Genomic DNA, 26,194 nt, shown 5'->3' with positions numbered 1-26,194 from the left:
CTGCAGTCTCAATTTGTGGCTTCTTCCAGCATATGATGAAGATCAGTTACGATGTAGTCAAACGGTGGATCAACGAAGCTCAAGAAGCAGCTTCTAGTGACAACGTCATGGTGCAGGTATGTTTGAGGGTGGTTGCCCCAGGAAGCTCTAAATACACTACAGGGTTTTAATGGTATTCGGTGAGTTCTTAAGATAACCTTAGAAAAAGTAACTGGTTTTCCTTTTTTTCTTATTCTTTTAAAAACAAGAATTGTGACTTGATTGCTTCAAAAAATCATGAGTTTCTCCATGATCCCAGTGCAAGATTCTTAATTAAGAGTTGGCTCTTTAGTGCAGTCCTCTGCCCTTTCCCTGCTAACCTTCTGATAGCTGGGATGCCACTGACTGTTTCACAGTAGTTGTTGCAGAAGGGCTTTGAATCTGAGTTTTCAAAAAGCTCAAGAAATTATCTCATTACCTCCCAGAACACCAACATCTCTTCTCTCGGCCTTCAGAAAATTTGCCAGTTGCTACAAGACCACAGAGATTAGCCCGAATATCAGTAAGATATCCATATGAGCAAAATCTTTGCACAAATATTCCAGACAGCTGTGGAAACGAAAGTATTCTGTATGTTCAGTCAGTGTTACGGATTAATGATCAGAAACAAATCTGTAAAATCAGCTCTGTTCTTGCCCAGTTAGCAGCTTCCTTAAGCCTTACTGTGAATCAATCTTATGGCAAAAAAACCCAAAACAACTTGAAAAGCAACTAGACATGTTCCTTTGTACTTTCACCATAAATGCCTCAAGGATTTTTGTAAGGTCAGCTGTCATTTAAAGGCCTTGGGATATCTTGGATGTTGAGTGTACTAGAAATGCAAGTGTTATTGTGTAGCATAATTTAGTAAGCTGAAGCCTTTGAAGTTCTGACGTTTAATGGGGAGAAAAGGGAGTAAACTAGCTTCATGGCTCTTGTGATCTTCAGAAGTATGTGTCTTATGGTGGACAGGAAGGGGAAGGAAATACTGCAGATCTTTGCAACTTGTCAGGAAACTTGGATCATTTGAGGCTATTTCTGCTAGGAAACAGCAATTATTAGCCCTCTTTTATGTCTTACAGTCTGGCTTTTCCAACCGCAGCATGTATTCAATACTTGCACATCTCTGTTTCTGATTTCCTAGTACCATGCTTTGGGGCTGCTCTATCACCTTAGAAAAAATGATCGTCTTGCGGTTTCCAAGATGTTGAATAAGTTCACTAAATCTGGGCTGAAATCCCAGTTTGCATACTGCATGCTGATCCGAATTGCAAGCAAACTCTTGAAGGAATCTGAAGAGGGGTGAGTAAGAGGCAGCGTGTGAATTACAAAACTAATTATAGTTTGATGTAAACAGTAGCTAGGAAGTTTGCATTTTTTAAAGTTTGTGGAAATCTACACACAGACAGCGAGAACTGTAGTGTTAAAGATAGAATGCAGGTAGACGCAGAATGCTAGACTGAATTGAGAGGTGGTATGTGTGGCAATTGTGTGGTGGGGTTTGGATTTTTGTTTTGGCATCGTACCACCAAAACTTAGCTGAGAGTAGGATTAAAACTGCAGAATAATCTTTGGAGAGGTTTTGTACTTTGTCTAGTTAGATGCGTTTCAAATGCAATAAGGATCTGACTATGTTGTGGGGATATAGATAAAAGGATCTCTCTTATTCTGATCTCCCACTAGCAGAGGAGGAGTTACCTGAGAAATTCACCTCCTGATGAAATTCTTTTATCAGTGGAAGTTTTTATTAGTGGTATGTGATACGTGATTAATAATAAAGTATGTATTTCTGGAGTGCAGCATTTCTAGCTTGAAGAAGATAATGTAAGGATGAATAGAATAACAGTAAACAGAAAGTTTAGAGCTCAAGTATGAGTTGAGCAATATGGCGGTGTAAGCAACATGAAAGCCAGTGCATTAGCTGTGCTTTCTGTCAGGTACCCAGAAATGTGGTATTAGTGGTTTGTACGTAATTCAGCATCACGCTATGAAACGTCTTCTTGTTTGTAGCCATGAAAGTCCGCTGTTTGACTTCATTGAGAGCTGCCTGCGGAATAAGCATGAAATGGTTATTTACGAAGCTGCTTCTGCAATCATCCATCTCCCAAACTGCACAGCCAGGGAGCTGGCACCTGCTGTTTCAGGTTGGTCATAGAGTCCTTCGTACCACTGATGCAGCTGAAAGAAAGAGTGGTAAAGCATGTCAGAGACAGTACAGCATAACTAAAATACTGGGCTTAAAACCTGAATTTTCTGATTGTCCCCAAGTTAGAGGGCTTTTGGATGAGAAACAGGCTGATCCCTTTTTCCCATTTCATCCAAAGCTTTAGAGAATGGGCACTAGAGGTGGCACAGTGCGATGCTTGCCTTTTTCCAGCTGCAGGAAGTTGGGGTGGGAGGGAAGGTAGAGGAGAACTTGATGGCACAGATGTGCCACAGACGACTACACAAACCACCTATTATTGATATGAAAAACAGGAGGTTATTTTTAACTTCCTTCTGAAGCTAGTGATAAATTAGGAATAGAGCTGCATGAACATTTAGCAGCATGTAGCTGAATGCAGATACGTTAGAACTGTAGAATCATTAAGGTTGGAAAAGACCTCTAAGATCATCGAGTCCAACCGTCAACCCAACACACCATGCCCACTACACCATGTCCCTAAGCGCCTCATCTACACGTCTTTTAAATACTTCCAGGAATGGGGACTCAACCACTTCTCTGGGCAGCCTGTTCCAAGGCCTGACCACTCCTTCAGTAAAGAAATTTTCCCTAATATCCAATCTAAACCTCCCTTGGCGCAACTTGAGGCCATTTCCTCTCGTCCTGTCGCTTGTTACTTGGGAGAAGAGACCAACCCCCACCTCACTACAATCTCCTTTCAGGTAGTTGTAGAGCGCGATGAGGTCTCCCCTCAGCCTTCTCTTCTCCAGACTAAACACCCCCAGTTCCCTCAGCCGCTCCCCATCAGACTTGTGCTCCAGGCCCTTCACCAGCTTCGTTGCCCTTCTCTGGACACTCTCCAGCACCTCAATGTCCTTCTTGTATGTGTATATATATGTGTGTGTGTATATATATAGATTATATAGTGTATATATATAGACTTTCCTCTCTCTTTCTTTGAAAGAGACTATATCTGATTTTCTGCTGTGATCAATTCTGACTAAACTATTTGCATCTCTCAATATCAAAGTGCTGGCACAAGGCAATTTCCCTTTCCTCGTCTGGTGTGGTCATGAGGGCTTTCGCTTTCTGCTCCTCAGGCATTATTGGGCCTAGAGTTGCAGTACTGGGAGCTGTTTTTTGTTAAATACTCTCTACGCTGTAACATTTTATTGTGAGTTACTTCTCTTGATTTTTTTTTTCCAGTGCTGCAGCTCTTCTGTAGTTCTCCCAAACCTGTCTTGAGATATGCAGCGGTACGGACCCTTAATAAAGTGAGTACTTCCAAAACTTCTAAACAAGCATAAATCTCTGAGCATCAGAGGAAACCAGACTTCAGTGCCTAATGGTGTGTTACCTAAAGTAGAGCACCTGCTCTTGTGATTACTGTATTTGGAAATGCTCCGTGTTGGAGAATTGGCTTTTCCATTGGCCAAATCTCCTGGTGTGACAGAAATCTTTTCTGCACTCAAGCTATGTTTGCTCATTTCTGGACCGCAGGGGTATAACAAGCTGTAGTTGGATAGCTTGTGAGCTTTCAGCTGTACGGAAGCAGAGTCCCAGATATTTAATACCGCAAAAAGTGTGAATAGAATGTGTGTGAAGGAAGTAACATTCTGATTTCAAAGCTGCACACCGTAACAGAAGCAGTTTGTGACTGTCAAAGCCATGAGCTATAACTTAGAGTTAGAGGAGTTCATTTGAAACACTGAAACAAAAGAATCTGAGCTTTGATTGCATCCTGCCAGCAGTGATATGATGTAGGTTTAGTTGCAATCCGTGTGGAACAGAGCAGTGCTTGAAAAAAATATGGGCTTTAATCCTTGCCCCATCGAATGCTTTGAATTGTAGGATGTTATTGCTCCTATATCATTTGGAATTTCATTCTTTACAGGTGGCCATGAAACATCCATCTGCAGTCACTGCCTGCAACCTGGACCTGGAAAACCTCATCACTGACTCCAACCGCAGTATCGCTACCCTCGCCATCACCACCCTGCTGAAGACAGGGAGTGAGAGCAGTGTAGACAGGCTCATGAAACAGATCTCTTCCTTCGTGTCAGAAATATCAGATGAGTTTAAGGTGTGGCATTGGAGGCCTCTGCTCTTTCCAGCTGCAGGTTTTTCTCCCATTCTTGTTTTTATGAAGCTTTTCCCTTTTGTTAATCCTTCAGTGACTTAGTCTGATAGAGCAAAGCCAGCCTGAAATTCAGATGATGTAGTCCCCTGTTTTCCAACTTAAATATAATGTGTCATTTCCTCCCACCACTCCAGGAAAAGATAAATGTCATTTGGTGGATTCCTGGCTCCTGTGCAGTATCCTGCAAAACCTTGTACTGTATTCTGGTTGCCTCTTTGGAGAGGAAGAGGGATTTAACTGTTCTGATTGAGTCTGTCTCACTTCAGTCTGATACATAGTTAGGAAATAGTGTGAACTGTAAATTTGTTCATCGTTTGTCAAGTTGAGTCACTAGGAACTCAGATAATAACTTGATTAAGGATGGTTGTTCACTTGTACCTGTCCCTTTTACGCCATGGAGTTGCCTTGAGGAGCATAGCATGTCTCTACAAAGTCATTGTCCACTAGTGTACAGTGGTTTTAAGTTCTTGTTTTTATGAGAAAGGGAAAAAAGTATGAGACAAATTTAAAATTGCAAAGAGTTTTAATGACAAAATGTAACTAGTTAAGTTAGAATTAGGTCAGGATCATCACTGGGCAGAGGAAGCGAGGTGGAACCTTTGAATTAATGTAGTCTGTCCTAAATTACAGTCCCTCTAGCAGAGCCAGGTCTTGCAGCATGCTAGCGCAAGGTTTTGAACACACTTATGCTGAGAGTCCACCACCTGATTTTTATCCTTGAATTTAATCTATCAAGGTGACAGCTTGAGATAGTGAGAAGCCTGTATTTTTCATAGAAAAATAAATGCACGTGACTAACATCCTTCTCTGTTGTTTTGCAGGTAGTGGTAGTACAGGCTATCAGTGCTTTGTGCCAGAAATACCCTCGGAAACACAGCGTCATGATGACCTTCCTCTCCAATATGCTCAGGGATGATGTATGTTTGAAACTTTCTTTGTGCAGTTATTGGCAGGAAGCTCTGATAGATAGTATGAAGGGTCTCTTCTGTCTTATGTCAGTGGGTACACAGCAATGGTGGGGCCTGACTGATTACCAACACCTTGTTTATCTCGTGAGCCAGACCTGTCTGAACTGTGCTTATGAATTAGAGCTGCTACATCAAAAACTGATCTGAAGAACTGTTCAGATGATGTGCCTATATGGGTCAGGGGGGACTGGGAAGACCCCGCTAGGTTATCCAGCACACCTTCTTTTTTCTCTTTATGTACAAATGTTTGTTTTTCTCCATGGAAAGAAGTAATTGAAGCGTGAGGGGAACTGAGCAGTACTGTGGTCTGAGCTCTGCCTGCCGGGTCAGTGTCCTTGATTTTCCTTTCCCAGGGTGGCTTTGAGTACAAGCGAGCCATTGTGGACTGTATAATCAGCATCATTGAGGAGAATCCTGAGAGTAAGGAATCGGGCTTGGCTCACCTCTGCGAGTTCATTGAAGACTGCGAACATACTGTCCTAGCCACAAAGATCCTGCATCTGCTGGGGAAAGAGGGGCCGAGGACTCCATCCCCGTCCAAGTACATCCGCTTCATATTCAACAGGGTGGTGCTGGAGAACGAGGCTGTGAGGGCTGGTAAGTTCAGCTCAAATGCTTGATGGTTTCATATCTGAGCTCTGCTAGAAATCTTGGGGCTGAAACTGGGTTTGGGGGTGGGAGGCAATGGTTACTCCACAGGCACTGTGAAGAGCTAGCTCTTACGTGCATCAGCTGTGAAGGTGATTTTTATCCTGCAGCGTGTTTAAATTCCTCATATCATTCTAGAGTCAGCACTTGGTCCTCCTGCTTTGCAGAACATAAGCAATATATTAGCTTCTAGGCCCTTCTTTGAATGTCTCCCAAAAGTAGAGAGGCAATACATGAGGAGGGATGCTACTACTTCCCTAAGAAGCATAATTGTCTGCTATAGACTATCATCTTTTTATGTGGGAATCTCCCCTCCACAAGGTAAGAATTCCTCCTTGGAAGCATGTTGCAGACTGGTACCTTCTTCCTACGGAGCCTTTACAACACACCCTTGAGAGTGTTCAGCCTTTTTTCACACTTGGGACTTGGCATTGGAGGGATATCAGCATCAGCTTGATCTCCTGCGTGTTAGAAGAGGAAGTACTGCTGGGAGAGAGGAAGCAAAATGAGCTCCTCTCAATATACAGTGCGGTCCAGATTGCATTTGATTTTTGGTGACAGCTCTTTTGGTCACAGTTTCCTAATTGAGCACATGGGAGCTCATGAAGAGCATCCCCCAGAGAGCGTACGCTGTGTAGAAAATTTGTCATTGTAAAAGTATGGATTCTTCTATAACCACCAAGGCTATAAAGCTTGTACTTCCTTACAGAGCTTTCTCTTTTTTCTGTCTGTGGAATTTCTTCAAGCCGATGCTGAGCTGAAATTGGATTAGTTTGGACAGGCAGCTCTAAGTGGTTGCGGAGGGGTTTCAGCTCCTCGCAGAGGCGCTGGATGCAGTCTGGCCCTGGTCACCACTGGACGCATGTCACCCCTGCGTGTGAAGAACCGATTTATCTGGGGGTGTGAGCTACAGCTAATGGCAGAGGGGCCAACAACTGGAATGAGCCATGGAGCTTGAACTAACCTTATCTGTTAGAGAGTTCTCTCAGAACAGTTGCAGGGCTCTTGAGCTGATCTTGTTCTGTTATTCCCTGACACGAAACTATTTCTATTTGAAAATATGGAAATAGTTTAGCCTTTTTGTGTTATGGAAAGATTTACGGTGTGGAAGTGAAAACCTGTGTAAATTGGAACTTGAGGACAACAGAACGCACAGTGCTTTGAATCTGACTGTGAGAACGTGTTTGCGTGTAGCTTGAGCACCTCTGACACCTCTCCCTTTTCTTCTCTAGCCGCTGTAAGTGCGCTAGCAAAGTTTGGTGCCCAGAATGAGAATCTTCTTCCAAGCATCTTGGTGCTTTTGCAGAGGTGAGTGGGTATGGCTGTGCTGTGCATGTGCGGAGCTTGTCGGTGACACTGGTGGTCTGGCTCCACAGAAGAAGCAAGGTCAGACCAGATCAGAACTTGCACTGGGGTTGTCACAACATACCAGTAGAGGAGTCGGGAGAGGGCTGTCTTCTACCGTTCCCTCCTGGCTGGAGGGAGCATAGCACTGCTGGAGATAAGCAAATGAAAGATGTGATCGGTCATGAAAACATCTGATAGTAATGTGGTCTGAGAATGTTCCTCAGTGGGTAATAAACCTACAGTGGCTTAGTACAGTTCTTGCATCCCTTGAAGCAAGAAAATATATTTCCATGTTACTCATAAATAACTTTTGTGTACACTTGAGTAGTGATCTCAGGTGTTCCCATTTCACAGGTTTGTGTCTCTTGTTAAGACCATTCAGCCTCCTTAAATTGTCTGTACCATAAATGTCATGTTCTTCATTTGTATAGCACTATAGTGTAAACCTACGCCATACCTGACTTCTGTGGTGAGAGGGATAATTCAAATTATGAAGTGCTTCAGGCAGAAGGCAACCTCAGTGGAGGTGCAAGTGGAGGTACAACTGCGAGAAGTGACTTGAGCAATGTGGGGAGGGAGGGCAGTTGCCAGGAGGGAGAGAGAAGCTCTCTTTATAAACCACCCGCTATAATTGAAAAACTAGGTGAATACTTGAGCACACAGCCATTTTTTCAGTCTGAAATAGAAAGCAGCTTTAACACATTTATTTTTGGAATCTGTTTTTTCTGCTTTTGTTCTATTGTGAAAGAATGCTGTTAAAAAAAAAAAGTGCAACCACATGGTGCCCATCAGAATTATTAGCCATAAAATGCAGGTGTGTATTTTATAATCTAGCTAGTGTGCATGGTGTTAACAATTCATATACACATCTCCTTTAATCTTAGTTTTCTGATGTGACACTTGCATATAAACTTCAAGTTAAACTTCAACTACTGTGTTGTATGAATACTTTGTTTACATAATTTGAAAATCTATTGAGGGAGCTCAGACTATCGTTGCAGTATCAAGTCCAATCTTGTCAGTGCCATTTTTAGCTCAGCTCTCATGATGTCCTGACTCTCATGAGCTGCCTGACAGCTGTCCTCTTGTTCCCCAAAACAGGTGCATGATGGACAGTGATGACGAAGTTCGGGACAGAGCAACATTCTACTTGAATGTACTGCAACAGAGACAGATAGCACTGAATGCTGCCTATATTTTTAACGGTCAGTGATAGAAAGGAAAGAAGTCTGAGCTGATATTTCACATTCTGTATTATGGGTGGGCTTTGTTGCTGTAAGAATAATTTTCTGTAATATGACTTGGGTCAGAGTAACTAGAAAGGACAGAACCGTTGTTTTTTCTGTCCGTAGCGCTTTCCGGTGAAGTACTTGTGCTGACTGAGAATGTCAGATTTAGCAAAATATGGGAGGGATTGTCTAGGAAATGGAGCAGGAGTAGGGGGTTGGGCTTTTTTCATCATTGCCTCTACCTTCACTTGGAACAATTTTCTTAACCTTTGCTCCATCTTCTCCATTACAAAATGAAGATGACACATCTTGTTGCCAGGACTGGTTATAAAAATGTTTTATGGTCTGTAGTTGAAAGTTCATGCAAGGAGAGTATTTAACATATTTAAGACTATTGCAAGAGGACTTTTCTTGAGTGAACTGTTTAGACTCCAGTACCCTCTGGAATGGCAACTTTCTGCATCACCGTCAGAGCAGTTTTTTTAATTCTATCCAGTATCCTGAAGTATTTAGTATGTGTGTTTGTATTTACTGAGAAATGAAAGTGCTTTTACCAGCTTTTTATTAGCCAAAGTCCAAACCGTGTCTATCTAGTTGTAAACTCTAGATGCCTCACAAGTTTTTCTCTGCAGCCTGAACCAATGGGCAGGCTGCAGAGAAGAGCTCTTTAAATAATCTTCCTTGTTTGTATCTCAAGAGGGAGGTAACTGACACACAGGTAAGTTTTTCAGACTCTGGCATCTTACTGCTTTTGGTGCAGTGGGAAATCCAAAATTTGCACTGTTCATTTGTGAACCCTGTATCGTGGTGCCTGTAGGCCTCTGACAGTTCCTGCTATTAAAACTGAATTTTTCTGCCTGTGCTTCTACTTTGCAGGGTTGACCGTCTCTGTTCCTGGGATGGAGAAAGCCCTGCACCAATACACACTGGAGCCTTCTGACAAACCTTTTGATATGAAAACAGTTCCACTGGCTACTGCACCAATCTTTGAACAGAAAGCAGGTAACACTCGGGCTTCATTTAAATAGGCTGTAGGCAAGGCTATAAACATGCAGGTTGCTGTTATGATACTTGACATCTGTAAACTGGCTGCTGTCCTAGTAGGGTCAGGCCAAGACCGGAGGTGGCTCAGCTGAATGCCGTACAGGTTACAGTGTCACTGGCTTTGCACTACTCTTCCGTAGTAATGTGGGTTGGCAAGAATGCCGTTATTCGTTCTACTAATCTTGTCATCAGAGAGGCGTTTGTAAATCATCAGAATTTATTAGTTCATAGATGTTTGAAAAAGTACATTCCAGAAGCGCTTAGTCACTTCACTGGCTTTCTTCCATGTTCTTGCACAATTCTTGCATTTTGACTTTGCGCAACCTTTTAAGAAAAGGTTTGGTTTTGGGGTTTTTTTTCCCCTTCTCCTTCTTCTTCCAGCTTTTTTGCTGGCTATTCTGGACTAGAGTGTGGTTTCTTCATCCTTACTCAAAAATCTCTCCTCTCCTTACAATCCAACATTGCCTAGCAGAAAAGATATTTCAGTGTGTGAGGAAGGAATTTCTAGTGGGGAGATAACGGCATGTAAAACTCCTGCATGGTGTAGTTGACGGCACAATGTCCTTGCTTTTTTATTCACAGAGATTGCCCTAGTGACTAGCAAGCCTGAGAAAGTTGCACCTTCACGTCAGGATATATTCCAAGGTATGAGAGAAGATCAGTGGGTCTCTAGTGCTTGAAGTGTTGGGAGGATTGCCACAGGTCAGACGGGAGCAATGAACGAGCCTGTCACTAAGCGTCTGTCATCTTCTTTTCCTTCCTGTGCAGAACAACTGGCAGCCATTCCAGAGTTTAAGAGCTTGGGTCCATTATTCAAGTCTTCGGAACCAGTGCAACTCACAGAAGCAGAAACGGAGTATTTTGTTCGTTGTATTAAACACATGTTCACAAATCACATCGTTTTCCAGGTAAGAGAAGTTACATGCTTTTGCCGCAGTGCGATAAGAGTTGACCCTTAATGATGCCTGGGTGTAGCATAAACAGTGTTGTTGCTGCGCCCTGGAGAGGACAGCTTCTCTCAAGGGAGTGGCAAGGTAGAGTTAAGAGGGTGTGTGCTGCTTGCCTCAACAGTCAAAAAAGGATGGGGTTATGATCCCACCTGTTAAAGAATTCTAGTAAAATTGGAGAGAAAAGCTGTTTAGTGAGAACGGCAGGCTTGAGCAAAGATGCGAGATTGTATGCTGTGGAGTATTGTAGTTGATTTGGGGAAAAACTCTTGATTAGAAATGTTTCTTCTGTGTTCAAGTCCTTCTCAATTTATTCTGCAGTTTGATTGCACAAACACGTTAAATGATCAGCTGTTAGAGAGAGTCACTGTGCAGATGGAGCCGTCGGACGCTTACGACGTGATCTGTTGCATTCCAGCGCCCAGCCTGGCTTACAACCAGCCGGGCATGTGTTACACCCTTGTCCAGATTCCCCAGGACGACCCCACTGCAGGTACCCATTGGGAGGGAGTAGTTCTGCACGATAAATCCCTCAAATGAAGTTTTTAAATTTTTATTTAATAAAATGTTTGGGGTGTGGGATTTGGCAAGTGCATTCTAGTACTGTTTCTTTCTCATGTGTCACACGTGTTGGTTTTTATGTAGAACCTGTGTTTGTGCAAAATAGTATACCCACTTTTTAGCTAATCAGTGGTATTAGATGATTAAAAGTGGGATGTTTAAGAGGATTGGAGAGCATGCAAGTAATATAGGAAAATGAATTTATTATCTTGAGTCAATGAAAGGAGCACCTTTGAAAATATGGATGTTTGGTAGTAGTCAGGAACAGAATTGGTAAAAGTAAAATACAAGTAGGAAAAAAAAAAGATTGGTAGTTTGGGCCTCTACATATCTGGCTAATGCAATTTTTCCTCTCTTTAGAGAATTAGAAACGACTGAAATTTAGGAATGAGCGATTTTCTTGGGCATAAAACTTCCCTTTCTTGCATTTATTATTCACACTTAAAAGAACTCCATTGGATTTGCAATTGGTTTAACATGACTCAGCTCGTCAGTGGGGTGGATTTCTTGGTTATTGCTTTAATACCAGAGAAGATCAGAATGAGTCTGAATTTCTTGAACTGTGGGTTTGGATCATAATCCACTTGTCAGAAACCCTTGCAGAGGTTCTCCTGGTAGCTAATGCTGGCTGGGTCGCACTGCAGCACTCTGCAGTGGCCCTGGCATACTCCTCCCCTGAGATCCTCTTTTGGCCTTCATCTTAGAGTCTGGGGGGAAGTTTTATGTGAAGTTGAAAAATGCTTTGACTACGACCACGTCGCATCTTCTGGGGCAAAGCTGATGTACATTCTTTCCGCTCCCTTTTTGGGAAGCGAGGGCTCAAGCAGAAGAAACTGCAGCACTAATCTGTATGGGCTTTTCTTCTCCTCCCCAGTTGCTTGTACTTTCAGTTGCACAATGAAGTTCACTGTTCGAGACTGTGACCCAAACACAGGTGTGCCAGAAGAAGATGGCTATGATGATGAATATGTGGTAAGTTCAGGGCTGGTTTTTTTTTTTCCTTGTCACTAATTCTAAATACACATGGCCATTGGGTTGATGGTTTCCTTTCAGATTGAAGCCAGTAGGAGAGAACGGCAGGCCTGCCTGAAACACCATTTCCAAAATATGGCAGCTTGTAACTTTAGATCTTTCCTCAAAACCTTGCTTCTGCCAATAGTTAAGCTTTAGCGCCCTATGGAGATAGGATTTGTGGGGCAGGGACAGATAGGAAGAAAGAAATAACTTTCATTGTCTCTTTTTCAGAACTGTGGTCCAGTCTTTCTCTCCACCCCAAGCATTTGCACTTCTGTTTATTGCGTTCGTGTTATCAATCACTGAAATACAAGTCAGATCTCAGGAAAGTGCCTGCCTCTTGGGCTTGGAGGAAATAAAGACTCCTTCTGGATTCTGAGAAAGTCTCTGTCCTCAGATGCCCAGTAAGGGCTAGAATGGGCTTTGACTTACAAAGCCGTTGCCCCGTTTTTTGCTCTCCTTTGGTCTCACTGATGTTTTTGTGCAAGTGTTTTTAAGCTTTACAGATGACCACCATAAATACTATTTTTCCTCTTTGCTTTTTAGATGCTATTATTATGTGCTTCTCCTGAAATTAAAACCAGGCATGCCAGAGTTGTCGTGGCAAAATGCTGCTGTCTCTCTTTGTCTTTCTTTCCCTTTCGAAGATTAGGATCATTTCTGTAACGGGCTGCTGAAAATCTCCCTTGCTTTTCTGTCAGTTGGAAGATTTGGAGGTGACCGTGTCTGATCATATTCAGAAGGTTTTAAAGCCTAACTTCGCAGCTGCCTGGGAAGAAGTGGGAGATGACTTTGAGAAAGAAGAAACCTTTGCACTTAGTTCGATTAAAACTCTTGACGGTGAGATGATCTCTCCTCATTTATTGGTGACCCACATAGTAATCCTGGTAAATCTGCCATGCTGGAGATATATTTAGCGTGGTAGGAGGAGAATTTGGTGCCTTCCAACGTGACATGATGTCCCAGCAACAAGGCTTTGTGTTGCAATGTTGGGATTATAGTGAGTGGAAGCTTGGCAGTGCTTTCTTGCTTGAGGCTGGTTGAAGGGAGCTGTGCGTTCCTAGGCTGTTAAGACAGCAGAAGGGACGTGGCAAGGTAGGGGTGTTGGTGGGGCTGCAACCGAGATAATGAATGGAAATGGTTAAGCCACATGGGTGCTCAGAGAATGTTCTTCAATTGCAAGCTAGTTCTCACAGAAAGCTTGGCACCACCCTGGAGGTAATTTTCTTATTCATTCTCTGAATGCAGAAGCTGTCAATAACATCGTCAAGTTCTTGGGCCTGCAGCCCTGTGAGAGATCAGATAAAGTGCCAGAGAACAAAAATTCTCACACGCTCTACTTAGCTGGTAAGTATTCATGCTATTGAACTCGATGTTTCCATGTCCCCACACAGATTTTGGGGGTTTTGTTTTGTTTTACTAAATGAAGGGAAATGGATGAGGAGATTCTGCTCTCGTTTCAAGTTTTCTCTGTAAAAAGCTGAAGTGAACCGGTGAGTCGAATGCAGCTGGTGCTAATTTGGAGCCTGCTGTTGAGGGTGTACTTAGGCTAGGCTCTGTGTCTCTCGGAGTGGAGGTATTCTACTTTGGGAACAGTGGTGAATCTTTTGAATTAACTTCCAGAGCAGACACCTAACTAACTTCCTTGCCTGAGGTTATCTCCGAAGGGGGCTCCTAGGACCACCTTGTTTTCAAGTTCCTGTCACTAAAGACACATCCTGAATTGGCCTGCAGTACCCTCGACTTCTTGTATGCCTTGGCCACAGTCACCAAACAGTTTTGGGCAATCCCTGGAAGTTGAAGTGCTCTAAAAAACTTTATTGCAGTTATTAAAGCAAAACTGCAATGAACATGACAGAAGGGATGCACCTCAATTTATTTCAGAGGCAGAATTGGTAACTCCAGGTCTGTCTGCATAGTGATGTTGAAGTGGGACTGGAGATGGCTCGTCCTGCAGTCTGAATTGCCTCCAGGAGCGCCACTTCCAAGCCCTCTAATAGAAGCATAGGAGGACTATTCCTCCCTTAAAGGCAGGGGCACTGAGCCAATGGACTGTGCCTTCATGACAGAATTACAATATGTGTTGCCTTCTCAAACTGGAAATGAGCTTCAGCTACCCACTTTCTGGTTTCTACCTATTTAAATCAGCCTAGTCTTCCAGCAGCGCTTGCTGACTCTGTTTTATTAGGACAGGATCTGTTATCTTCAGTCTTGGCCTCAAGAGCTTAGGGGATTTGGGGGTTTTGGTATTTTTTTGTCATTTCCCCCCTCTCTGCAACTGGCTGTAGACTGAATCTGTCTTGCACTCACCAGGTTGTTGGCTGGTTGTTGGGTTAGGACTAGATCACGGAGCCTCTCTTACATTAATCTCTCAAATGTTGCTTTGTCCCCAGGTGTATACAGAGGTGGCTGCGATGTGCTGGTAAGGTCCAGGCTTGCGCTAGGAGATGGTGTGACCATGCAGGTGACGGTTAGGAGCAAGGAAGAAACACCCGCAGATGTCATCCTGGCTTCTGTAGGCTGAGTGTTACAGCGCATCGACTGTGGTGGAAGCCTCCTTTGCAAGCACCGGTTGGGTATTTACTGGACATCGAGCAGCCTGTCTGTCCTCCTGCATGTAGTTTTTATTCCTTGATTTGGTAAATATTTTGTATGATGTTACAGTAGTGGCTGGCTGGTACTGAGCCTTTCCCGTGTCCCTTCCCTCGTTGTCACTTACACATTCCCGTCTAACTTATTACATCTCTGGCCACTTGCAGTAGAGCAGGGAAGATTAAAAGATGCAGGTGGTAAGAAAATGGAATCAGACTTTTGTCAAAACTGATTTTTATTAACAGAAAATAAACACTGGTCCAAGTGGTGGAATTCATATGAATTGCTGTTAATAAAATAGAAATTTCTTGTTCTAATTCTGTCTGCTTCAGTACAGAAAAAGTAGCCCATAATGGCTGTTTACTCAGCAGAAGCCCCTTATTCCTAAAGGGATGCTATTAAATTTCAAACATAAGCAGTTAAAAACCACCCAAAACCTGCAGAGTCTGCCAGCCTGCAAATTTACAATATCTTGATGATTGTCTCCTCTGTTCCACACAGAAAAATCAATGTACAGAGAGAGAGATTAAACTTCACCTATCAAGGCATATTCAATTCTCTGAGCTTTATGTCAGATAATACCAAACAACAGTGCAGCGTTTTCCTGGGCTCAAAGATGTGAAACATCCTGTATCAAAAGTTAGGAAGAGAGGGGGAAGGAGGGATCTTGCGGTGACTTCCTTGTGACGAAAGTTCTGCATCTCTCTGCTGATGAATTTTAGTGTTTCTTTAGTTACCGAGTCAGGGTGAGGAAGGAAGGAATACTATTTTAATGCTAATTTAAACAGCTGTCCCAGATCCCTGTGGCTGGAATAGCTATTGCTCAGAACACCTTGGCTTTTGCTTGTGCCAGTATTGCATATTCAGCTTGCTCTAGTGAAACAGGTACGAGCCTGCCCTGGTAGAACTGCGTGCTACAGCCCAGCTTCGGGGAAGCTCCTGAGATAGTCCCAGGCGTGTAGTGCCAGTGAGTGGCTCTGCTTGTTGGACTGAAAGTCAGAGAAACAAGGGATGTGGTAAAAACTTGATGTTTAGAGCTTGCCTTTGGGTAACTGGCCATTAAAAAGAGATTGCTGAAGACATAATTACAGTGCTGAAATGCCCCTTCATGGGTGCAGAGCATCATTGCCTGTACTGTGGGGGATTACAGATCCAACTCTCCTGCTGTATTTAGTGTAGGCAAACTCAGTTTCAAATTCTTCAGTCCTGACAAGCTGGCCAAGTAGTATAACACTTAGCAGAGGCGTATCATTTAAACTGCGTGCACACAAGTCAAAAAATAGACCAACATCCATCTTGGGAATATGTGCATCGACCCTCGGCTGCTAGTGGTCCTGTCTACCTGTGGCACGCAGCATAGCCTAGCCGTGAAGGCAAGTCAGGACTCTTGGACTGACTCTACATGCTCTGCCTCCCCGCAGGTGCCCCTCTTCTCCCTTGAGCCCTCCTGGCCCTAAATACAGAGATAGGCCAGTCAAGAAGCAAGGTGAGCGCAGGGCTGGAAGAGCCGTCAGCATCCTGTAACTCTTAGGCTGACAGTTTTGTCCACGCCTCCCTGCAGGCTAATCTTTTCTGGTACTTAAAGGATTTAACTGCATAAATGCAGCAGTTTGGCAGCCAAAGATTAGGGTGTTAGTGCAAAGTCTTGGATCTGGAGATAAAATCAAGGTTTCTTCCTGCCCTCAAAGCCTGACAAACAGAGAGCGAGAACTGAGCTGCAGCAGCTCAGAAGGAGTTGATGAAGTTCAGATACGCATTCAGGAAGCCTGTCGGATCCTCCAGCTGTGGATAGTGGCTAATGTGGTCATCCAGCACAGACACCGTGGACATGGGAAGCACCTTCCTGTTGGAAGAATGCAGCAAGGCTTAAGCACAGGAACTGCAGATGCTACCGGGGAGGAGGACAGTACTCTCTTGCGCAGTTGGGATTCTGCCCATAACGTGGTTTTGGGACAAAAAAGCCTGTAGCAGCTACAGTTGACCACTCTTCCAAGTGCTGGGTTTACTTCAGTTTAGTTTGGAGGAGAAGACTACCTCGGTCAATAAATCTTGCCTCTGTCTGATGTGGTTTTAAAATGCATGATTGATTTGACTGAGAATTGTGACTCTGATGCCTCAAATGGGGAAGCAATTTCCAAACTGCAGAAGGCTCTGACTGAATCACCTGGCTGTGCAGGTTACAGGTGGGAATTAAAAACAGCCTCCATGAAAAGGGAATTGAAGGAAAAGTCTGACACAAATTCTCCCTCGAAATGAAACCCCAGTTGCGTATTCCCACTTTGTGGCGGGTGTTGTCTTACTTGTAAAGCTGAAGAAACTCTGGGTGCGGATTCACAGGGTCCAGGGGCCCATAGATTAGATGCACTGCAAGAGAGAAGCACAGACAGAGCTTTTATACCCAAGGACATCCCTAAACCAAGCCCAACGAGACCTTTTGCAGACACATTCCCCCCTAGCACGGAGCTTGGGAAGCTTTCAGCGGAGCACCGAGTAAACCAGCTGCAGAAAGGGCTCTTGCTTCTCTGCCCTGGGATCAAGTTCAGCCTCCAAACCTCCTCCTGCAAACATCAAACCTTTCCTTGAGTGGTTGCAACTTCTCTTGAGCTTGAAAAGCACCTCAGCTTCCCTGGGTTAGCAACTGGAGAAACTGGAGGCTGTGAACCAGCCTCTGAAGGAGAGTTGCCTCTGCTCTTTTTCTTCTTACCTTAGCAGCTCACAGCTCTCCGCTGTAACCGAGCCTTAAACTGGAGCAGGGAAGTTTGCTGCCCCCTGCACAAAGCGGATTTGAGCCACGTCGTCCTCATCAGAATGACAAGAGGCTCCAGCAATTAGTGGAAGGAGCCAGCGCCAGCTCCAGTGCCTGCAGGCAAGGGGGGGGCGATTCCCAACATCCCAACCAGTAAATCGAAGGAAACGATTCCTACTCACACGGGACAGAGGTGGACATCAAAGCCCCAACCCAGCGGTCTCTGTGCTTCTTTCTCTGGTTTATGTACTGCAAAATACTGAAGAGAAACTTCTTGTTACGCAGCAGACGGTGCCTCGAGCTGCTGCACAGCCTGAAAATTGCTCTCGGGGCAATGTAGGCCTGTGCAATGAGACCGAGGTGGAATCTGCATCTCCCACGGACCGCCTCATTGGGGCAGCAGCAACACAAAATCGGTCTGCTGACCATCCCCGGGCTTAGCGAACTGCCTAAGGTGGTGGGTTTTTTTATTTAGACAGTCAGCAAATAAAAGTGCAAATGAGGTCTCGCCCCTGCCAGCTCTGTGCCCTAAGAATCCTCCTGGAGGATAACCCAAGTTTATTTAGGAAGGGGGAAACAGCCCATAGTCTGGGGAGATTGGAGGATGGAGTTTGAATCCTTCCCGGCTGAGATGGAAGCAAACTTGGGTCCTCTGCTCCCAGTCAAATGCCAGTGGGAACCATCGTAACCCTCGTGCCAGGCGGTGCAGTAAGTCACGGCGGGCTGCAGGCAGCCGGCAAACAAGCACCGAAAGGTCAGTTACCCCCAAGGCCCCTTAACGAACTCAATGCTGCTTCACTTGGGCAGCAGGGCAAACGGGGTTTGCCATCGGATCCTACAAAACGTTGGGGCAGAAATCGGTCCGCTGAAAGCCAACGCGAGGCAGCGGCATCTTGAGCGCTCCCATGCTCGGTTCGCGGGCATTGCAGCAGCTCTGAAACCATTTCAGTGCCCCACAGAAGAGGAGTCAGTGCTGAACCACTGAACGTGGAGGAATGCGGGAGAAGATAAATTGCACTGGTCAGGTCTTACAGTGAAAATCTGAACTGCTAAGGGCTCCTCAGCCTGTCTCGTCACCCCAGCCAGCAACTCGGGGCGACTGTTTGCTTCAGCACAGTTCTCAGGCGCTGAGGCTCACAATTTAAACAGCAGGTTCAAGTCAGTTGGGTTATAAAAAGCCTTGCAAGGACGGGAAGCTACACTAAATAAACCGACACTCTGACACATGATATTTAAAGGGCTGGAGACATTTCGGCACTGAGCTTCTCATTTCAGCTGCACTGTCAGCAAAGGTGACATTGCAAAAATCTGCCACGACAGGACTTGCCAAGTGGCCAGCGTGTCAGACATGTATTCATTGCTGGGCGTGGGTGACTATCCCTCGTTATAAGAACCAATTAGCAGGCACCCTTTGAAGAGGCCAAGCTATTTGGTCCTTACTGTGTTTTGTGATTTGTCCAGAGATTGTCCCCGGCGGGAGGAGAGAGGAGTTTGCACGCTGGGGGAGAAGGACGCACGCAGGCCCTGCTGAACAGGGATACTGAACTCACAACCACGAGCCTGAGGTCCTTCCAAAAGTCTGGAGAAAACCAGATTTAGCTCCAGTTGTTAACAAAACCCCACAAATTCAAGCCTCTAATTTCCAAAAAGGAAAAAAACCCCACATTGTACATCTCCAACGTTATCCTTCTCCCACCATGTGCAGGCTCAGATCCTCCTGACTCCAGATTTCATTTACCTGCCTTGCATCATTCCAGCAAGAATCCCTGCTCCTACATCACACCCCAGCTCTTTACTGGGGTGCAGTGATGATCCCAGACCCCAACAGAAGCAGCTGGAGGCTCTGAGGAGCCAATGTCCAGGGACCTGGCCGAGCTCCGGTAACCTCTGAGCTGTGGCGTGGCTCTGCCTGCAAACAGAGGATCGCCGTAAAACTGACGGCAGCGTACCTGTCAACGACGAGATTGCCGTCGTTGGTCCGCACCGCCGTCCACATGTCCCAGTACTCTGCCTGCGAAGGCTGCGTGTAGGGCCCGAAGACTGCCCCGAGCCTGGAAAAAAAAAAGAGTTCAGAGCGGCACGAGAGCAGCCGTGTTGGCGTACGGCTCAAAAACTAAGGGAGAGCAAAAAAACCATCGAGGACTTCCAGCTTCCACTGTGAAACGTGGGTGCAAGCGCAGCACTGCAAATCGTCCCCCGAAGGCACCCAGTGTTGGACTTAGCGGCCAGTCTAAAGGGCTTTTTGGAAAAAAAAAAGAGGGTTTGCAACATCTGATAAAAATATATATCTGATTGCGCACCGTATGCAGAGTGTGGTTAGGGTTTTCATTGCCTCTGTAACACGTGCAAGTCCAATACTCGTGGGAGAGAAGGATTTCAGTGTGCAGTGAAAAGCTGCGTCGTTTATTATTAGGCTGAAGCACTTTGCCAACCTGGAGAGGCAATGGCCTGGAGGACCGAGGTCATTCAAATCCAGGGACAAATCTCTCCTGGGAGAGTGCCGGGGGATCTGCTCACCTGCCAAATACCTGCTACACTAATTCCTACGTTGGCCCCCTCCCCGCTTGGCCCAAACCCCCCGTACAGACTGTGCCCAGCAGCACGGAGACCCGACTCACCCTCTGGAGAAGAAAAAGAAGTTCATCAGCCGCGTGATGACGGGGGACAGCAAACCCCCATCCTTGAGGATCTTGGGCAGAAGGAAGAAAGGAGACAGCACCACTCGGTATCGTACAGACGGGTAAATCCCGCCTCCCCCGAGGGCTTTCCCCCCGGCTCCCCGTATCGCAGCAGTTTCCCAGCTCAGCCCCGACCCTTGGTAACGCCGAGATGTACGTGAGCTCTCAACAGCTTCAAGGGGTGATTAGCTGGGATGTTCGGATGAGACGAGCCGCACCCTGGCAGCCCCTGCCTCTCCCCACCGCCTCTAACGATGCCTGTGAGCAGCTCAGGTGCCATTACCGAAGCGGGAAAAGCAGCAGGCATCTGAGCCAGGTAAAACCCCAAACTCACGGAGTCAGACTTCTGCTTGAGGGGCGGTTCAGTAGGACTAGAGGGGGTAGCAGCTCACCTTCTGGATGAACCGGGGGTAGTGCGTTTCGGGGAAGATCCCTGGAAGGATGTCGGAGAACAGAGTTGTAACGCTACAAGTGTTTTCCTCCGCATCTCCCAGGCTTTCCCCTTTGTGGTGCCATGAAAGACACCGCAGGACTGACACTCCCGGTTAATTACAGCACCTTAATTGAAATTTGTTTGGGGTTCGGGTGATGCTTTCCCTCGGGTGATGGAGACGGGAAGGCCATGCCGACCCATGGATCCCTATTCCTTCCAGCCCACCTATCCCACCACACCGGGCAAACCTTACCTCCGTTGGATAAACAGAGGCTGTTGATCAAGATGCTTCCAGTTTTATTGTGCTCATACCTGGGGGACAGAAGACAAGAAGGTGAAACACAACTAGACCTCCCCAGACCTCAAGAAGTGGTTGACCAGCAGGTTAAATTAACAGCGTCAGATCCCCTGCTGTCCCTGGCTTGATAAGAAGCAGCTCAGGAGGGAAGTTAAACATCCCAGCGGCTGGGATTTGATGGATGGGAGCCTCAGATCTGCCCACCATGGATGTGCCCTGAGGCCTCCCAGCCTTCGTTACAGCTGTAGGTACAGGGGAAAGGGAGTTCTGGGCTACGTCCTTCCACTTATCTGCTGGAAATCGTCTTGACGGGGACAACAAAGAGCAGCCAGAGGATCAGTGGTTGCAGTGACCTGTGGAGCAGCTCCTGTGCGACCGTATCCCCGTAATCGTGGGACAGGAGATTAATCCTCTGGTGGCGGAGGCCGAGGTGACGCACCAGCCCCTCGACGATGCTGGCTTGCTCGAAGATGGAGTAGTGGTGGGGCCTCTGCGAAGCAAAGCAGGAAAGGAGCCGCAGTGAGAGCCTGACCCACTATGAGCCCACAAACTCCAGAATAAACACCCAAATGGAGGAATATGGGGTGGAGACCAGTGGTTTGTGACCCCGGACAGAGCAGTGGGGATGTCCTCGGCCAGCAGCTACATCCACAAGCCAACGGGAGCACTGTTCATACCCCAAAGGGGTCAAGGTGTGCTTTGGAGCCACGTCAAACCCAAGTAAAGAGAAGACGGTGACAGAGCCGATCACTACCACAACTTTCCCCATCCCTCCCGCTATTATAATGTCTTATTCCTTTTCCAGATGTAAATGGGAGAAGAAACTGGACTGCAAACGCCAATTTTCCGGGGATGCTGGCATGGCAGAACAACCTCTGGGCCAAAAACAACTGCAAAAATCCTCTTCCCGGGCTACTTACAGGCTTGTCGCTGAAACCGAATCCTACAAAATCCAGAGCAATCACCCGGTGAAACCGCTGGGTCAGCCCTTCCCAGATCTGGAAGAGAAATGCATTAAAAATACGGCTGACAGGAGCAGAGAGAGGAAAAGTCTGCGGCAATGCGCAGCCGCGGATGGCCACGCTCCCCTCCGCTCCCCCACACAGCACCTTCCAGCTCCAAGAAAACCGCAGGAGGTTGAAATTTCCCAATAAACAGCAAGACCATCCCCCAAAAACGCCAAGAAATAGTTTGTGGGTCTTTTCCTCCTGCCTTGGGCTGGAGTGTGGGAAAGGGCGATGTGAAAAGAGCTTGGCTCCTCTGCAAGGCGACGGGAGAGGAAGAGGGCTGATATCCCGGAGCCCCGTGGTACCCACAGCAGAAACTCCTCCGGAGCATTGCCCACCCTGCGCTGAGCCACCACCCGTGTCCGTCTGCTCGTCCCCGGGAGGGAGAAACCGCAGGGTTTGCTGTCGGCATCCAACCCCCCGTGCGCTCGCTCCCCTCACCTTGCACCAGTCGTAGCTGGACGTTGGGAAGCCGTGCAGGAGGACGACGATGTCGGAGCTGCCGACAGCGCCGGTCGAATCTGGGGAGGGAACGGGGCACCTCAGGGTCAGCTTTTTCCCCCCCCCAGTTTCCTCACCTCTAAGACAGGCGTTGCCATTCACCCCGCTGGGAGCCCAACCAGCAGCATGGTGTTACCTCATCCCCCACATCCCCAAAACCAAGCGTGGGTTTGACTCGCACCACAGCTTCCCAGTGCCAGAGTGGCTTCGGAAACCCGGCCAGACGAGCCACCACGGCCACCAGCAATGGCTACTTGATGCAAACCAGGGTTTTATTTAGCACCATTTAATTGTAGCTGCCCCTAAGTTGCTACGATGGATGACAACCACTCCAGCAAAAAGGTTTTTCGGTATCTTTTCCTTGCTGTGACACGTCAGAGGCTCTTGAGATCCTTCCCCGCCAACATCAAGGTATTGCCGCTGCTGCACAAGAACCAACCTTCATGGCTTCACCCAATTAAAATGTTTTGATAACGAACAGCCACACTGCGCCTGGATCCCCTGAAAGCAGCAGCTCCCCTTAAAGCCATTACATTTTGGGAGGGATTTGCCACCTCCCTGCCTGGCCTTGAGGACATCCCTGGGGCTACCGAGGGGAGCAGAGCCCTCAGCCCCGCGCCCCACCGGGATGGATGAGGTGTCCCCAGGGCTCGGCATGGCCTCGTCACCTCTGTAGAAGATGTTCTGGTCCTTGTAGGTGAAATAGCCTCCGGAAGACCTCCAGGAGAGGAGAGCCGGGGAGAGCTTGGGGGGTGGGATGTGCAGGTAGACGGCGAGGAGGGGCACGCTCAGGAGCCCCACCTGCACCCACCACTCCTTCATCCTGCGGGAGAGAACGAGGCGGGAGGGATTTGCCTACCGGGATTTGCCCCACAACCCCCACGTCCCCATAACCCACCCCCATGTCCCTATAACCCCCACGTCCCCATAACCCACCCCCACGTCCCCATAACCCACCCCCATGTCCCCATAACCCCCACAACCCCCTAACCCACCCCCATGTCCCCATAACCCCCACAACCCCCTAACCCACCCCCATGTCCCCAAAACCCCCACGTCCCCCTAACCCACCCCCATGTCCCCAAAACCCCCACATCCCCATAACCCACCCCATGTCCCCAAAACCCCCACGTCCCCATAACCTGCACATCCCCAGGGTGGCAGGTCCATGACAGAAAGTGGTCACTGCAGTAAGGGTTAGGGGGTCTGAGGGGGGACGTGGGCCCCATTGGGCTTCTAAGGAGGCACATGGGGCCCATTTGGGATCTGAGGGGGGACATGGGCCCCATAAGGGGTCTGAGGGGGAGTGTGGCCCCACTGGGGGTCCAAGGGGGGACATGGGCCCCATAGGGGATTTGAGGGGTGTGTGTGGCCCTATTGAGGGTCTGAGGGGGAACGTGGGCCACAAAAGAGGTCTGACGGGGGACGTGGGTCTCATTTGGGGTCTGAGGGAGGGATGAGGGCCCCATAAGGGGTCTGAGGGGGAGTGTGGCCCCATAGGGGGTCTGAGGGAGGCCATGGGCCCCATTGGGGGTCTAAGGGGGGACGTGGGCCCCATTGAGGGGCTGAGGGGGGACATGGGACCCGTATGGGGTTTGAGGTGGGGTGTGGCCCCATTGAGGGGCTGAGGGGGAACGTGGGCCCATAGGGGGTCCGAGGGGGGACGTGGGCTCCATAGGGAGTCTGAGGGGGGACAAGGGCTCCATAGGGGGTCTGAGGGGAGACACAGGTTCCATAGGGGGTCTGAGGGGAGACACGAGCTCCATAGGGCGTCTGAGGGGAGACACAGGTTCCATAGGGGGTCTGAGGAGAGACACGAGCTCCATAGGGGGTCTGAGGGGGAACAAGGGTTCCATAGGGAGTCTGAGGGGGGACAAGGGCTCCATAGGGGATCTGAGGGGAGACACAGGCTCCATAGGGGGTTTGAGGGGGGACGTGGGCTCCATAGGGGGCCTGAGGGGAGACACGAGCTCCATAGGGGGTCTGAGGGGGGACAAGGGCTCCACAGGGGGTTTGAGGGGGGACGTGGGCTCCATAGGGGGTCTGAGGGGAGACACAGGCTCCATAGGGGGTTTGAGGGGGGACGTGGGCTCCATAGGGGGCCTGAGGGGAGACACGAGCTCCATAGGGGGTCTGAGGGGGGACAAGGGCTCCATAGGGGGTCTGAGGGGGGACACGAGCTCCATACGGGGTCTGAGGGGAGACACAGGTTCCATAGGGGGTCTGAGGGGAGACAAGGGCTCCATAGGGGGTCTGAGGGGAGACAAGGGCTCCATAGGGGGTCTGAGGGGAGACACGAGCTCCATAGGGGGTCTGAGGGGGGACAAGGGCTCCATAGGGGGTCTGAGGGGAGACACGAGCTCCATAGGGGGTCTGAGGGGAGACACAGGCTCCATAGGGGGTCTGAGGGGAGACAAGGGCTCCATAGGGGGTCTGAGGGGGGACAAGGGCTCCATAGGGGGTCTGAGGGGAGACACGAGCTCCATAGGGGGTCTGAGGGGGGACAAGGGCTCCATAGGGGGTCTGAGGGGAGACAAGGGCTCCATAGGGGGTCTGAGGGGGGACAAGGGCTCCATAGGGGGTCTGAGGGGAGACACGAGCTCCATAGGGGGTCTGAGGGGAGACACAAGCTCCATAGGGGGTCTGAGGGGAGACAAGGGCTCCATAGGGGGCCTGAGGGGAGACACAGGCTCCATAGGGGGTCTGAGGGGAGACACGAGCTCCATAGGGGGTCTGAGGGGAGACACGAGCTCCATAGGGGGTCTGAGGGGGGACGTGGGCTCCATAGGGGGTCTGAGGGGAGACACGAGCTCCATAGGGGGTCTGAGGGGGGACGTGGGCTCCATAGGGGGTCTGAGGGGAGACACAGGCTCCATAGGGGGTCTGAGGGGGGACGTGGGCTCCATAGGGGGTCTGAGGGGAGACACGAGCTCCATAGGGGGTCTGAGGGGGGACGTGGGCTCCATAGGGGGTCTGAGGGGAGACACAGGCTCCATAGGGGGTCTGAGGGGGGACGTGGGCTCCATAGGGGGTCTGAGGGGAGACACGAGCTCCATAGGGGGTCTGAGGGGGGACGTGGGCTCCATAGGGGGTCTGAGGGGAGACACGAGCTCCATAGGGGGCCTGAGGGGAGACAAGGGCTCCATAGGGGGTCTGAGGGGAGACACGAGCTCCATAGGGGGTCTGAGGGGAGACACAAGCTCCATAGGGGGTTTGAGGGGGGACGTGGGCTCCATAGGGGGTCTGAGGGGAGACACAGGCTCCATAGGGGGTCTGAGGGGGGACGTGGGCTCCATAGGGGGTCTGAGGGGAGACACGAGCTCCATAGGGGGTCTGAGGGGGGACGTGGGCTCCATAGGGGGTCTGAGGGGAGACACGAGCTCCATAGGGGGTCTGAGGGGGGACATGGCCCCACTGGGGGGCTGAGGGAGGCGTGGCCCCAATCTGAGGGCTGGGGGTCAAAGGGAAGCCGAAGGTCAGGGGAGGGGCGCCAAAGCCCCGCCCCCCAGGCCGCACCCCTCAATAAGCACCGCCCCACCACAGCAAGGCCACGCCCCATGAACAAGCCCCGCCCCTCGACACAACCCCGCCCCTCCAGGGGCCAAGCCTCGCCCGCAGGAGGCCCCGCCCCTCGGGGCAGCTTTTGCCCCCGCAAGCCACGCCCCCCCTCCCCGCCGTGCGCCCCCTCCCCTCAGGGAGGGCAGGCCCCGCCCCGCGGCGGCGGTGGGCGGAGCCTCTGCGCCTGGCGGGGCCGCGGGGCGGGCGGGCGGGGGGACCGCGCGCCTCACCTGGCTCAGGTGCTTCGGCCGCGCGCCGGCATGGCGCTCCGAGGGCGGGGCCAACGCCCCGCCCCGCGCAT

General features: G+C 48.8%; 2 protein-coding genes across 6 annotated transcripts in view; one reads left to right on the top strand and one right to left on the bottom strand.

Annotated features, from left to right (window-relative positions):
• The window catches only part of COPG2 (coat protein complex I subunit gamma 2), a 21,841-nt gene extending 6,852 nt beyond the window's left edge, over window positions 1-14,989 (top strand). Inside the window, exons 8-24 of one of the 3 annotated variants that reach the window (XM_075141974.1) lie at window positions 30-116; window positions 1,163-1,320; window positions 2,029-2,162; window positions 3,389-3,456; window positions 4,077-4,265; window positions 5,144-5,239; window positions 5,644-5,887; window positions 7,171-7,246; window positions 8,387-8,490; window positions 9,391-9,516; window positions 10,141-10,203; window positions 10,327-10,466; window positions 10,827-10,998; window positions 11,941-12,038; window positions 12,782-12,920; window positions 13,329-13,427; window positions 14,474-14,989. In XM_075141974.1, coding sequence (XP_074998075.1) covers window positions 30-116; window positions 1,163-1,320; window positions 2,029-2,162; window positions 3,389-3,456; window positions 4,077-4,265; window positions 5,144-5,239; window positions 5,644-5,887; window positions 7,171-7,246; window positions 8,387-8,490; window positions 9,391-9,516; window positions 10,141-10,203; window positions 10,327-10,466; window positions 10,827-10,998; window positions 11,941-12,038; window positions 12,782-12,920; window positions 13,329-13,427; window positions 14,474-14,604 — 2,124 coding nt within the window. In that variant the 3' untranslated portion in view covers window positions 14,605-14,989. Of the gene's footprint in view, window positions 1-29; window positions 117-1,162; window positions 1,321-2,028; window positions 2,163-3,388; window positions 3,457-4,076; window positions 4,266-5,143; window positions 5,240-5,643; window positions 5,888-7,170; window positions 7,247-8,386; window positions 8,491-9,390; window positions 9,517-10,140; window positions 10,204-10,326; window positions 10,467-10,826; window positions 10,999-11,940; window positions 12,039-12,727; window positions 12,921-13,328; window positions 13,428-14,473 lie in introns of those variants that run through there. The other 2 variants (XM_075141982.1, XM_075141991.1) reach the window with 2 other exon arrangements.
• On the bottom strand, window positions 14,890-26,194 carry MEST (mesoderm specific transcript). Of its 3 annotated transcripts, XM_075142022.1 has the most exons (12): window positions 26,124-26,194; window positions 23,004-23,158; window positions 22,276-22,355; window positions 21,748-21,825; window positions 21,181-21,317; window positions 20,783-20,841; window positions 20,489-20,529; window positions 20,037-20,107; window positions 19,368-19,469; window positions 17,601-17,677; window positions 16,973-17,036; window positions 14,890-16,515 (listed from the first exon to the last, which is right to left on the bottom strand). In XM_075142022.1, exons 2-12 carry the CDS (start codon window positions 23,155-23,157, stop codon window positions 16,398-16,400), a joined length of 981 nt encoding a protein of 326 aa, XP_074998123.1. In that variant the 5' UTR covers window position 23,158; window positions 26,124-26,194; the 3' UTR covers window positions 14,890-16,397. The 3 variants fall into 3 exon arrangements, with proteins under 3 accessions (XP_074998123.1, XP_074998106.1, XP_074998113.1); XM_075142005.1 differs by having other exon boundaries at window positions 21,748-22,355; window positions 26,124-26,181; XM_075142012.1 differs by lacking the exons at window positions 14,890-16,515; window positions 16,973-17,036; window positions 17,601-17,677; window positions 19,368-19,469 and having other exon boundaries at window positions 20,040-20,107; window positions 20,431-20,529; window positions 21,748-22,355; window positions 26,124-26,181.

Source organism: Calonectris borealis, chromosome 1 (assembly GCF_964195595.1).
Source record: "Calonectris borealis chromosome 1, bCalBor7.hap1.2, whole genome shotgun sequence".
Lineage (NCBI taxonomy): Eukaryota > Metazoa > Chordata > Aves > Procellariiformes > Procellariidae > Calonectris > Calonectris borealis.
This window is presented reverse-complemented; position numbering and strand designations above follow the sequence as displayed.